This window comes from Canis lupus, chromosome 11, assembly GCF_011100685.1.
Source record: "Canis lupus familiaris isolate Mischka breed German Shepherd chromosome 11, alternate assembly UU_Cfam_GSD_1.0, whole genome shotgun sequence".
In the NCBI taxonomy this organism is placed as follows: domain Eukaryota; kingdom Metazoa; phylum Chordata; class Mammalia; order Carnivora; family Canidae; genus Canis; species Canis lupus.
In genome coordinates this window covers 28,140,731-28,155,485 of record NC_049232.1, presented here as the reverse complement: position 1 = coordinate 28,155,485, position 14,755 = coordinate 28,140,731, and the positions used below count along the sequence as shown (strand labels likewise).

The 14,755-nt window shown below is 38.3% G+C and overlaps 1 protein-coding gene across 7 annotated transcripts in view; it reads right to left on the bottom strand.

The window, feature by feature from the left end:
- KDM4C (lysine demethylase 4C) overlaps nt 1-14,755 on the bottom strand; it is a 410,759-nt gene that overhangs the window by 18,717 nt on the left and 377,287 nt on the right. The window contains exon 21 of one of the 7 annotated variants that reach the window (XM_038552332.1): nt 9,575-9,741. The exons of the other annotated variants lie outside the window; for them this stretch is intronic. Coding sequence (XP_038408260.1) covers nt 9,646-9,741 — 96 coding nt within the window. The 3' untranslated portion in view covers nt 9,575-9,645. Of the gene's footprint in view, nt 1-9,574; nt 9,742-14,755 lie in introns of those variants that run through there. 7 annotated transcript variants of the gene reach the window in all.

Sequence of the window (14,755 nt, the reverse complement as noted above, 5' to 3'; positions counted from 1 at the left end):
CAGTGCCTAGCCAGTACCAGCCTCTGCAGGTTCTCATTTGGATCCACAGCCTATGTTCTACTTCCCAGAGCAGGTGGCTTGGGAACTGCTGCACTGATGTGGCACAAAGTGCTGTTTCCAAGGCCTGGGGTCAAAGAAGTGACTGGACCCAAGCTACTCTTTATGCACTGGTTTCCTCATCAATCAGATGCATATAAAAATAAAACCTTAAAGGATTATTGGGAGAATTAGAGCTAAAATATATTTAAAAGGAGAGGAGAACAGAAAAGCAGCACAGTGACTGGCAGCTGGTGAGTTTGAAGTGAACTGTGACTAGATTTAATTCCTATCAACAAGGAACAGCTGGAGGATGATAGCGAGAGGACAGAAAACCCTGGGAGCAGATGATCCTTGAGATTTAAAATTGTGAAGACAAGATGCACTGAGAAGCCAAGAACCTACTACAAAAGATGATAAGACAAGGTTATCCTAGTTGAAATCCAAAACAACCTAGTAGGGTCAGTAAGCAAGTGTCGTCTCCCATCTAGGTAAAGAAGCACAATTATGTGCCCCAGGTCACATGGCCAATAAGTGGACAGGTGGGGCAGTCATTCACTCAACATCTAATTTTCAAGCACTTCTCGTATTCTAGGAACACTGAGAAAAACAGATGTGGCTTTCTACTCATGCAACTCTTTAGTGGGAAATACAGACATTAAAATAAAAAAAAATTTTTAAAAAGGTAAGTGTAAGGGATCCCTGGGTGGCACAGCGGTTTAGCGTCTGCCTTTGGCTCAGGGCACGATCCTGGAGACCCGGGATCAAGTCCCACATCGGGCTCCCGGTGCATGGAGCCTGCTTCTCCCTCTGCCTGTGTCTCTGCCTCTCTTTCTCTCTCTCTGTGTGACTATCATAAATAAATAAAAATTAAAAAAAAATAAAAAAGGTAAGTGTAAGAACTCCTCTGTCATAGAATTACGATGCAAATTACTTTAACAGAATGATTATTAGCATACTATGTGGTTATCATATTCCAGAGAGCTTCAAGATGCCTCAAGAGATGGGAGAACCAAAATGAAATTTTGACAGAAGATTCTGAAAGGATCCAGATAGAGAAAACCAGGGAAAATGAGTCACAATATAAGGAGCTCTTGGAATGGTTCAGATCTTTTTTAAAAAATAACTTTTTTAGGGACTCCTGAGTGGCTCAGTGGTTGAGCATCTGCCTTTGGCTCAGGTCATGATCCCAGGGTCCTGAGATTGAGTCCTGCATTGGGCTCACTACAGGGAGTCTGCTTCTCTCTCTCTCTCTCTCTCTCTCTCTCTGTCTCTCATAAGTAAATAAATAAATCTTTAAAAAATATTTTTAACTTAAAAAATTATATATATAAATAAATATAGGGATCCCTGGGTGGCGCAGCGGTTTAGCGCCTGCCTTTGGCCCAGGGCGTGATCCTGGAGACCCGGGATCGAATCCCACGTCGGGCTCCCGGTGCATGGAGCCTGCTTCTCCCTCTGCCTATGTCTCTGCCTCTCTCTCTCTCTCTGTGTGACTATCATAAATAAATAAAAATTTAAATAAATAAATAAATAAATAAATAAATAAATAAATAAATAAATAAATATAAATAAAACATGCTCATATGGAAACTATAAGAAGGTGATAAAACTGAAAGTCATATCACTTATGATTACATACTCCATAGATAATCAGTAACATTTCAATGCATTTCCTTTGAGGATTATTCCTTTGCATATTTATGTTTTTATATATAATTGGGATCATACTGTATATATTGACTTTTCCATTTATTATATTGTGACATTAAATATCCTTTGAAAACATGATTTTTAATAACTACATAAATAATTCACTAGTCTTCCTTCTAGCTGCATTGGTAAGTGTTCAATGGCTAGATCAAAAGAACAAGTTGTTGTCATGATTGCATGATCAGATTGGGTTTATGGTATAGTGTTCTCACATCTGAGAGCAACATTTTGAGTGGGACATGGTCCAAAGAATTTCATCCTAAGGGATGTCCTGGAAGAAGAGCACTCTGAAAACCACTTTCTCATTAGATCATTCATTCCTTCACACAGTAAATATGTATTAGGTGGTGAGGCAGGAGGACAATTTTCTTTGGATTTGAGAAGACTCAGGAGGAACCTGATAGATTTCCACAAACAGGTAAAAAGCTGTGAGTAGAGAATAAGCTATTTTGTTCTAGAGGGCAAGAACTAAAACTGGTTCTTGGGGTGGCTCAGAGGCAGCATTTAGGCTCCACGAAAAGAAATCAATGCTTCCCAATAATTACAGCAACAAATTGGTAGAGAGCTCCCTGTCACTTGTAGTGTTCAACAATGGACTTGAGGATCAGTCATCAGGGCTATGATATAGGAGACTTCCTGCAGGGGGCGGGAATTTGAAAGAATCACAGAAGAGGGTTAGGGGAGGGAGTGGGTGGTTTAAAGGCTGTGGTGGAAGAGGACTTACCCCTTATCCTATCTTATTTATGCAGCAGCCCTGAACTGGTCCAATGGTTAGCAGAGCTTTTAGATAAGAGATACCTGGCTAAGATTCTCTCAGTGAGTGCCCTGTCCAAGCCTCACTGAAGTTACAGTGGAGTAGGATTATGGTTTCTAGATTTCTCAAATTCTTGTCAAGTGTCAGTCCTCCCTCATCAAAGTATTGGAAATGGAGTATGCAATGAATGGGGAGAAGAATCAGGCACAGATGGACAGTTATTTTCTCCGTTAATCTAATTTCAGTCTCTATGTGGCTATGCTCCTTCAGCTCCTTATGACATTGGCTTCTTTCATGGACATTGAAAGGGAGCATCTTTATGGATCAACACCCCAAGGAAACTTATTCATATAGTACAACCTCATTCTCTGAGGGGCACACAAGAAGGTCTGTTTTAACTTAACCAAGTGGATAACTCGCCATTGGGTGAAGCAAAAAGCATAGACACAATGAAAGAGACGAGTGCATGGAAAGCCTAGTGGTGTGGAAAAGGCTTTTACAAAACTCCTGTGGTAAAATATACAACTGCAAAATGATACCAAGGTGTGTAAAAACATGTCAAGAATTAATTACTCCTGGACCAAGACCTAAGAAGAGCTTGGTCTTCTGGTCTCCAAATGATGTTGCAGTATATAAATGGCATGCCATATTGTGATGTACAGCTGTGTGCCCAAATCAACAGTCACTTTCCAGCTCTGGGCCTCACCCAAGCTAGCCTGGAATGGACACTGAGGTGGCCACTGAGACCCAGAAACAGGAAAGGGGAATGTATGGGATGCCTGGTGGCTCAGCAGTTGAGCATCTGCCTTCAGCCCAGGGCATGATCCCGGAGACCCGGGATCAGGATTGAGTCCCACATCAGGCTCCTTGCACATGGAACCTGTTTCTCTCGGTCTGCCTATGTCTCTGCCTCTACTCTGTGTGTCTCTCATGAATAAATAAATAAAAGCTTTAAAAGAAAAAAAAGGAAAGGGGAATGTGTGTGCAAAAGAGTGGACAGCTAGGCCAGGGGCACATTCTAATACTTACAGTCAGAAATCATTAAGGATAACCCATTGCTTTCTTCCCTGCCAGAGTCAGAAGAGGCCTAAGAGGTTTCCTTAGGACAATGTCCCCATTTTATAAAGAAGGATGGAACAGTGAAATGACTTGCATGTAGTCACAACTCACCAAGAGATGGCTATCATTTAATTTAATTTTGCATTTTATAGCCTAGCAGTGCAAGATTTTGAGCAAATGAGTAACATCTGGAGAGGATTCCACATTTGGGTTTAAACAGGAGAAATACGAAGGGGTGAAGGCAAATGAAAGGATTTGTGAGAATAGGATTTGTCAAAAAAAAAAAATGTCAGCCTGTATTATATTAAATTCAGAGGCAGACAAGTCCTGAAGCAGATGTATCTACCAATGAAGCAATCCAGAATTTCCTCAAAGTTGCAAATGTGCCTGAGCATAGCAATAAAATGTGAGCAGCCCCATTCTATAAATACTTCCCACGTAAGCCACGTCTTCTGTTAATTTCACATGTCCTTCTTTTCAGATTTAACATGAATGCATAAACTTAAACAATCATGTTCATAACAGACTATCTTATGAAGAACAGGATGTGCGTAATTACTACCAACCTATTTCTGCAGAGACTAGTCTGTCACAAATGGTAAGACAAAGATGGCTGAGGAGAGGATAATGAATCAATCTATTTACTCAACACTATTACCCTTAAAGGGAAGTCAGAAATTTCACAAACTCCCCAAACGATTCTTGTGTTGTCAAAAGACTGTCAAATCAAAATAATCTTAATGTGAAATTTGGGAGAATTTTGCTGTTTTTACCTTCCCAGACAAGAATAAAAATGATATATAGATAACACACTATTGTCAGATTTATCCAAAAGAGAGCTTTTAATCCAAAGACTTAAAAACACATTAGAAACGGTCAGTGAATTTAGTTTTACTGATCATACTCAAGCCTGGAATGCCTGGTTCAGCATTACACTGAGGCTTCTGTTGTGCCCTCTTCTGATAGTTAACAAACCTTTGAATTGGGAACCTCTTTGTTCTTTTCATGCTGGCTACTAATCTTTATTTGAGGCCTGATTCTTGCTAACATCTGACTTGCTTAATGAACACTGGAGCAGTCAATTAATATTTCAATTATGATACAGTCTTTTTTTCAATCTCCTACCCAAAAAACTCTTAAAGTTTTGTTTAGCATCTTTGTTACTTTCCTTGAAACATACACCCACAGATTTGAACTGATGTAGATTTGCAAGTAGTGGCAACCGTGAACCAAAAATATGCCAAAGGGAGGAGGTATATGGTATATTACGAGGTATATGGGCATCTGAAAGAGGGAGTCAGTGGATATGATGCTGGTACCACAACAGCTGTGCCTGGCTTTTATAGGTTAAACTAAGAGGGAATGAGTGTGGGTAAAACCCCAGAAATGATACTGTAAAAAAGTACATATGGAAGTAGAGGGAGAGAAAAGGAGATGGCTTTCCAGGAAATGGTTTTAAAATCCATCACTAACAACCAATTAGCAGTAATATGAATAGTCTGTTGGATGCAATTCCTAGCTTTATCAAGTCAATATTATGCCTAGTGCACTCAAACAAAAATCTACATGTACGTACACACTCATAAAGCTTGTATATGCATTTTAAAAATCCTGGGAGGATATACAGTAAGTGGGGCTGTACCTAGATGTGGGGTGCTGTATAGACTTGTACTTTTCTTTTCATATTCTTCTGTATTTCTTGAACTTTAGCCAACCATGTGTACATTATACAAAACACTGTGCATATGTGATTGTTAAATATTAGCTGCTAACTCTTATTACTGACAACCAAACATATTTTGTCTGCTAATGTAAATCACTGATCCTTTCCCCTCTAAAAAATGAGGGATGTTCAAGATTCTAGAAGGCCATGCAGTCCATCTCCTTCAGAAAATGAGAGCTATTCCCAGGGCACACAGCAGCTGCATCATCCTTACACTGGTTCATAATGTGAGAGCCCTGGGGAAAAGAGGCACAGCCACTGAAGGCAAAGGGACCGAAAAGTTCCAGAATTGGAAGAGGGAGTACCCAGGCTACATTCACAGAGAACAGTGGTTGGAGGAAGCAAAATCAGGTAAATGAGTGCAGAATGGAGCTGTGGATTAAGAAAAGTTAGGATGATATCTACAGTGAGGTCAAAGTCTATATATGTGCACTTATGCACAATTTAAATGTTTCTGTATCATTTTTGCCCTTTACCATAAAGGTAAACATGACATCAATTTTGGTGGCCACATTGTCAGGTTGAAGAATGACTTGGGCAAACATCCACTGTTTTATCAAATGGGCAAGACAGAGGTAATTGTGTGTATGTGTGCATGAGACAATGTGTTCACTGAGAGAGGAAAATGGAAGTGCCTGACCACACCATTTCTAAAATATACAATGTTTGTCCTCACACTGTGGCACACAGCCTTTTTACTCAGTATCTCTTCAACGCTGAGGCAAACAAAGCCCCCCCCCCCCCAAAAAAAAAACCTAGGCTATGCAAACCAGGGATCTTGCAAGTGTGAACTCATAATCTTGGCCCTAAAACTTGGACTTCTTCCAACATTCCTGGACAGCTGTAACCTTCCATTGGGCTAAGCAAGTCAGAACCCTGGGGATCACCTTTGACTCTTTTCTTCCTCAGCCCCAGTATCAGGTCACCACTGAGTCCTTTTCCAAATCTTCCACTGATCCTAATTTAGTCCAAGTTACATCATTTCTTGTTTGATCTACTGAAACGCTCTCCTAACTGGCCTTCCAGCATCTCCAATGCTTCTTCTCCACTCTAGCAAAAGAAAATACTTTGTAACAATTTCTTCATGTAGAATTCTGCTTAAGAACATCAATGGCTTCTCCCTGCTCTTAGAATAAAGACCCAATCTTACAACATACTTTTCAAAACCTAACCTAGTCTGGTCCTTTCCTCCTTCTCTAAAGCTCATCATTTACCTCTCAATGACCTGAGTAGGCCATCCTCCTTCCTACAACAGCTTTTGTGCATACTTTGTTTGGTATACTCAACCTCTGTCCTTTGTCTACTTAATGTACTGATCACCAATCTGTATTAGGTATTTTTGGTTACATATTCCTATAGGATTATAATCCTATCATCCCATGGCTCATCTCAATTTTAAGTACATTTTTATTAGTGGGACTGTTCTATGTTACTCTTTCCCTCTAGATGGTAAATTTGATAAGAGCAAAAACCATTTTAATTTCATTTCTTACCACCATCATGTTTCCTGGGCCAGCAAAATGACTGGTATGTAATAGAAGCTCACTATAAACATATCTTTATGGTAAGGCTACCACTTACTGAAGAGTAAGATATTCCTTGACTAGGGAATCCATAAATCACCGTATGCAAGTATCCAGATGCGGCTAATCAAAGGCCTGGCCCTGTAGGAGTTCCTTCTCTGTAAGAAAAGGGGCCTCCTGGGGGAGCACCAGCCTTCCACATCCACATAAGCCCCTCACACCTGGAGAAGAAAAAGTGCTGGAGCACCAACAAAATTGTCTCCCCATCCTCATTAGTCTTCCCCTGGAGGGGACCCACTTACAGACACTGGTTAGATATTTGCCCTTTCAACTTCATAGAAAAACAAAAGCAAAACATAACGTGAAACAAAATTCCACAGAAACACAACTAATGACATGGGATAGAGTTTTCTGTCTAAATTAAAAAGGGGGGTAGCCTGGGTGGCTCAGCGGTTTGGTGCTGCCTTTGGTTCAGGGTGTGGTCCTGGAGACCTGGGATCAAGTCCCATGTCAGGCTTCCTGCATGGAGCCTGCTTCTCCCTTTGCCTGTCTGCCTCTCTCTCTGTGTCTCTCATGAATAAATAAATAAATAATCTTTAATAAAAAGGGGGGAGGAGTTTACTAGTAGTGAAATAAATTTTAAAATTAAGTATTAAATTTCATACACAAATCACTTTAAAAATTCCTCGCCCAGGAAAGGAACAAAATATCTAGTAAGAAGAGGAAGCAAAGTTATAAAGATTACTATTAGCAGCTTGGTAAAAGGCTGTTTGAATGATGAGATAATCTCCACAGGATATGTCTTATCTCATTACAGAATCTCACTGTCAATGGTGCTCACGTTTACATTCTCTCAACAGCTCTCTTATAGTCACTATTTCAACAGGGTGCAGATATTGGCTGTGTAGAATGCAACCACCACAGCCGGACTTGTTTTGTGCTAGTCATTACCTTTACGGTATAAATGAAGTAAACTTTAGAAGATTAAATCATATCTTTTACTCCCCCCAAAAGGAGGTATCACAAAATGAATCATTAGGTCAGATTATTCTTAATTAAAGGCTAAAAAGGGTAAATAAAAGGCATGTTTTAAAAACAGTAGCCTATAAATATATTATAACTATACTACTAGAAATATGCATAATAACAACCCTCTTCCCTTTTAACTGAGTTGTTAGCCATCAATCTGCAGAAGGCATCTTTTTCAGGCACCGATCACATCAGCATTAATTACTGTTGGAAAACCCTGCTTGCATCTGAAAAGCCATGTATAAAACATTATATAACACATTGTGCTATTATAACATTTATGTTTAATGGTACTGGATAAAACATCTAAACCATAGGAAACTTGCAAACATAACATCCTCTAACCTACAGAAGCCAAGAAATCAGATGGTACAAGGCAGCTGATCTGCAGAAACACATGCAACCAACAAATATTATAGCAGGTCACAGCTTCCAAGTTTTCCATTCACTTCTCAGTGGAGAACATTCTCTGAGGAAAAGATTAGAAACTGAAGGAAAAACACACTCTATTCTCTCTCCTTACATCATTTTTCCTCTCCCTAAAGTATCAGTATAAACATGATCTAAAATATAAGGGTAAACCCACATACTCTAACCTCAAAATATCATTTGCTTAGTAAAACGAGGCAAGATTTATTACTTATTCTCTCTCACCCATGAAAATCAGCTAACCTCTTTCAACTAAGGTGTGAAAAGGAAATAATAAATTGAGAGCAGTGTCAGTTCATCAATAAATAGATAGCATTGACTTCTGGATAAGTACTGACTTATTGTCAAATAATAATCTAAGTTTACTCTATTACTAAAATAATTTAAACCCCATGGTCATATAGGAACATAAACTCTGTTGATATATGAGCTCAATATCTTCTGGGATGTGATACCAATTTATGTGCTATATCCCAGTGTGTTAGCACCTGCGGTTGGCTAAAGGTGAAAGATAACGTAAAGGGGCTTGTAAATAGGAATCCCCCAGTTGACTATTTGCCTCAGGAAGCTCTCAGTGTTAGCTGTACATTTCAGAAAATGTATGCAGAACGTTGTGCTTACCACTGTGTTATAGGAAGGGTCGGTTCCAGAAAATTTAAGGCATTTATAAAGCATGCATGATCATACCATATGTAGGGTCAGTATCAAGGTTTGAGATCAAAATGGAAGTTAGAGCAAGGAAAAATTTTTAAAGTTTGAAACCTTGCATCATAAACAGCTAGTGTGCCATTTTTATTTAAGGAGGAATAGAAGGTCAATAATGAATGGTGACATTCTGATACTATGATGTGAAGCAACAGTGACAACTGGCCACATATTTATTAAAAGAAATGAAGAATTTTCATTATGTGTTTATATTTTCTATTAAATGGAAGTCAATTCAGCCCTACTCTAAGATTTAGAAATGATGTCACTGATATTCACAGTTTGGAGCTGAATATTCATGGGGCAGGCAGCCTGTTAGGACCACTAGAGACATTTCCCAATAGTCCTGCTCTCTGGTAGACACAGGTAACAGCAGCTGCATTAATGCCATGGTTCTCTTAGCCCTTTTTCACAGAACATAAAATTTACTTCATCTGAACCAGTGGTTTCAAATTTTTTCAGGGCTAGAGACTTCTTTCTTCAAAGAAATCATATATGGAAGCCCAAACACTAAAGGCTTGGGTTTTTTTTTTTTTTTAAAGATTTTATTTATTATTTATTCATGATAGAGAGAGAGAGAGACAGGCAGAAGGAGAAGCAGGCTCCATGCAGGGAGCCCGACGCGGGACTCGATCCTGGGACTCCAGGATTGCGCCCTGGGCTGAAGGCAGGCGCTAAACCGCTGCGCCACCCAGGGATCCCCAGGCTTGGGTTTTTGCAGGGACTACTGCTGGAGTACAGCTCTCCTCTAAGGACTGAATAATCTTTACCTGGAAAGGACATGAAAGTTACAACATAAAAGTTGACTCAAATTTAAAAACCATTCTTTTTTTTTTTTTAAGATTTTTTATTTATTTTTCATAGAGATGCAGAGAGAGAGAGAGAGACAGGCAGAGACACAGGCAGAGGGAGAAGCAGACTCCACGCAGAGAGCCCGACTCGGGACTCGATCCAGGGTCTCCAGGATCACGCCCTGGGCTGCAGGCGGTGCTAAACCGTTGCGCCACCGGGGCTGCCCTTAAAAACAATTCTTAACATTGACTATGGATTTTAAAATAACACACTAATTGTCTAAGGTATGACTTGGAATAATAAACTTAGTACTTGAATACGTATTGGCTATTAATATTATTTGGTCCTTAATTCAACAACTATTTATTATCTTACTATAAACCAGGTCCTGTACTGAGAATAAAGTAATTCAAACAGACATAATCCTTGTTTTTAAAACTCAAAGCCTAATGAATGTCATATATCAAACTTGGATAAGTACTATGACAAACGAGTTCAAGTTAAAATGGAAAACTTGGAGTTTAATTTCTTCTTTAAGTAAGCATTTCATTAATTTCCATTACATTGCTAACAAAAATTTTTTCTTCTTCCCTTCCTTCTTTCTTTGGAAAAATAAAATATGCCCTGTTTTGAAACACTGATCTAAAATATATCAAGTATTGTTTAGATCTAAGCACAGTCATATTTAAAATCTCATCATGGAAGGAACCACTGTTTGATATTTTATGCTCTCTCTAAAATATAAAAATTATGTTGAAATTAAATTTTTAAAGTCGTATATAATACGCATGTCCAAAATATTCTTGATATTAAGTAGATCTGGTCATATGGCATTCTAGAAGTTCAGAACATTAAAAGAAACAGCTGGTATGGGTTTTTCCCTTCTGTAGCACAATTTTGAGAAAGTTAAGGCAAGAAGCAGAAAGGAACTACATTTCTGAGCACCTACTATGTGTAAGGTGCTGCACCATAATGATTATAGACTTTCTCTCATTTAATCCTTACAGGAATTCATTAAGTTAGGTTGCATGGTTGTTCCCAGAACTTGGGAGTTTACAGAACTTGAATTCTGACCTCACACCACACACAAAAATGAACTCAGAACGGATCATAGTTCTAAATGTAAAACCTAAAACTATAAAATTTCTAGAAGAGAATCTAAGAGAAAAATCTTTGTGACCTTATATTAGCCATAGATTTCTTAATACAGGACACCAAAAACATCATCTGTAAAGAACAAACTGATGATAAACTGGGTTTTATCAAAATTTAAAACTTTTGCTCTGCAGACACTATTAAGAAAGTAAAGGCAAGACACAAACTGGAAGAATTTTTTTGTAAATCACATCTGACAAAAGATTCATATGTAGAATATAAAAAAACACCTTACAATGTAATAAAAAAAGTGAAATATTTGAATAGGCCTTTCAAAAAAGATGATGTCTGAATGCCAAATAAGCACTTAAAAAGATGCTCAAAATCATTAGTCACTAAGGAAATAAAAACTAAAATCACATTGAGATCCTACTACATACCCACTGGAATAGTTCTATCCAAAGACCGAGAATACCAAGTGTAGGTGAGGATTTAGAGAAACTATAACTTCAGATATTGCTGGTGGGACTACAAAGTGGTACAGCCACTTTGGAAAAGTTTGGCAGGTTCTTATAAAGCTAAACATATACTCATCATACAACTCAATAATCTTACCTCTAAATATTTATCCCAGAGAAATGAAAACACACATCTATACAAAGGCTTGAAAACAAATATTTATAGCAATATTATTCATAATAGCTTCAAACTAGAAGTAATCCAATGTCCATCAACCAGCAAATGCATAAACAAAAAGTTATATTCATAAAATGAAATTTAGGCCAGGTGAAAAAAAAATGTAAAATATCTAACAAAGAACTTGTGTCTAAGATATAAAAGACCTCTTAAAAGTTAGTAACCCAGCTCATCTCTCTCCTCCCCTGTGTAACTTCCTCAACACTCTAGCCCATCATGATTGCTTCCATCTCAGAACTTAACAATAACTTTACTGGGTATTTTTCTTTTAAAATCTTTCAGATCAGCTCCTGGTTGGAGGGAGGAGATGTAAGGGGCATCAGTGATGAACAAATTAACACAAATGGGCTAGAATGGGATGGGGCATGAATTCCCAAAGCTGAAGTGGCCTCACTAATAAGAGGTAAGGCCTCTTTATCAACCTGGTCTCTGCCACTGTACTGTCTGCATGGCCACCTGACTTGAAAATTGAGGAGGTTCCCAGAATCCCATAGTATGAAATGTTTCTGGGAACAACTTTTTTCTCAGTATTTCAGACCCACTTGGGTATTTTATTTTGCCTCCAGAATACCCAGGACTACTCCTACACCTAGCACCTAGGTTGATACATCTTTGAATTCCCCATGGTGCCTAGCACAGTGCTGAACAAGTAAGTCAAAAAGAATGAATGATATAATTGGATATTCCCAAACACAGGGTGGATTTGATTCATAGTGCCGGACACTCTTGGGCTTAAGGTCTGAGCTGAGAAGAGATGGGGAAGTCCTGGAAATTAATAACATTGCCCTCAAGTTCAAGGTAGTTATTTTGACTTTGTTAGACTGAAGATGAGATGTTCTATACCTTGAGCCCCTTTAGAAAGAAAAGGATGGGAAGGAAATACCAGGAATCTGTCTCCTGGGAATAAGTTCCCAAACCAATCACCTTGAGATAATTACCAAAAGAGAAATAAGAGAAACACTGTCAAGTGAAAGAAGTATATATTTGAAGGAAAATGTAACTGACATTGTGCCTTCAGGGCAACTAGTTAATCTCCTACATGAAATATCAGGGTGATAACACACTTTTTTCTTCAGAGGATCACCAGTGCTAAATGGAAGCTGTCAATATGATGGCTGCAGAACTGTAGTCAATGAGATACATACAATTTATAAAAGAGAAAGGGAGTCCAACTCAAACAAGGGCTTCAACGTTCCATTGGTGTGCCCAGGCTCTCATACAAAAAGCCACATGAGAATTACACAAGTGAAAAAAATAGCAGGGCCTGTTAAGTACGTACCCCCACTAAGGTGAGACCGTTTATTTAGACAGTTCACTTGGAGTCCATTTAGAGAGCTAATCAACAGATGAAAGCTGTCTTTAATTAGGAGCCCCTGCCCAGCAACTGTGGGTTTAGTCTTCAAAAGTACAGCCACACTCGATTCCTCAGAATGGCCTTGAAGTTCTTTGATTATTTTTTCTAAACTCCTAGCCAATACAGTAATATTCCCCCTCAGTTGGGTAGATTCTATTTACTTACCTATCAGTTAAATTGTGTTTGTTTGTTTGTTTGTTTATTTATTTATTTATTTATTTATTTTAAATTGTGTTTAAATACAAGCTCTCCATTACAAACCATTTTTATAAAGGTGTAGTAGTTTATTTGTAAATATTGAACTGTTTTATGTGTTGTTTTTTGGAGATGTTTGAAATACCTAGGAGAATATGAACTACTAAGCTAATGCCTGATTAATTAGTTGTGGACATTAAGTGCTTACAAAAATCACAACATTTGTAAGAGTCATTTATATTGAATCTATAATCATGTTAAAATGGCCAAGAAAAGGGGTCCCTGGGTAGCTCAGTCAGTTGAGTATCTGCCTTCGGTTCAGGTAATGCTTTCTGGGTCCTGGGATCAAGCCCTCATTGGGCTCTCTGCTCAGCAAAGAGTCTGCTTTTCCCTCTCTCTATGTGATCTCTCTTGCTCTCTCTCAAATAAATAAATAAAATCTTTAATTAAAAAAAAGATGTCCAAGGAAATTTGATTACTTAAATTTAAAATGGTTAGGATTTTACCTGTCAAATGTATGTATTATATAAATAATACAAGGGAACAAGTGAGTTTGCATTTATTTTTTATGCAAAAATTACTAAATTTATAAGTTAGTTTGTCAGTTGAATTTGAAGACTTTGAAAAATAAACTTTATTTATTTGTTTATTTATTTATTTATTGAAAAGTAAACTTTAAATCAAACAGATTAAAATCCAATTAATAACATATTCTTTTACAACATTTATTAAAGGCTTCCTGAAGGAGTAAAAGTTAATGGAAATTTGGCAAAGCTTTCACCTCATACTCTCAGCAACTTGGTTCCAGAAAGAGAACTAAGGGTACCATTCCTGAACAGTTAAATGCCATGTGGACCATATCTGCAGGAATCCCAAACCAACCAAAGTTCTCAGAGATGTCGCTGGCAAATTTCCTCTATCTAGAAGAACCAAAGACTGTCAAAGGAAGAGAGAGGTAAGGGGCATCAATCTGGAGCAAACATAACCTAGATGGTCTGAGATGGGGCAAGATTTCCACCTGACTCAAAAATCCAGAGAACCTTAAAATCTAGGAGCCAATATGAATTTGAAAATGCTTCCCAGGATCCATAGCATAAAATGTTTCTGGGAACTAAAAAGTTTAACAAACTCCTTCAAATATTCTCTTCTGCCTCTAGAACATTCAGGTCACCCTTACACCTACTTTTTCCAAGTGGCGCCTGTGGGATGCTGATTACTGACAGCTCCCACACCAGGCCTATCCAAGGAGGTCCAAGGGGCTCTACCACAGGTATGCTATGTCACAGAGCAGACATCCTAGAAAGGTGCCCCAAGGCATGGAAGCACTAAGCAATGGGATGCAGGAGGACAACCTGCATTCTGGACCTAACTACATCACCACCTAGTTTGGGAAGTGTGGACATAGCTTTTTCAAAGGTTTTTTTTTGGTTTTGTTTTGTTTTGTTTTGTTTTGTGACCTGGCAAGTATCACATCTGTGAAATGAACCTGAACTTACTTTGGAACTTCAGGGTTTGTTATAAAAAGCCACTGAAACAACACTTTAAACACCCAGAAAAATACAAGCATAAATGTAGAGAATTAGGTTATTATAAAGTCTGAAGATGCTAAGACTGCTTTACAGCAATGGAAATGGTAAGCTGACTCAGTGAAA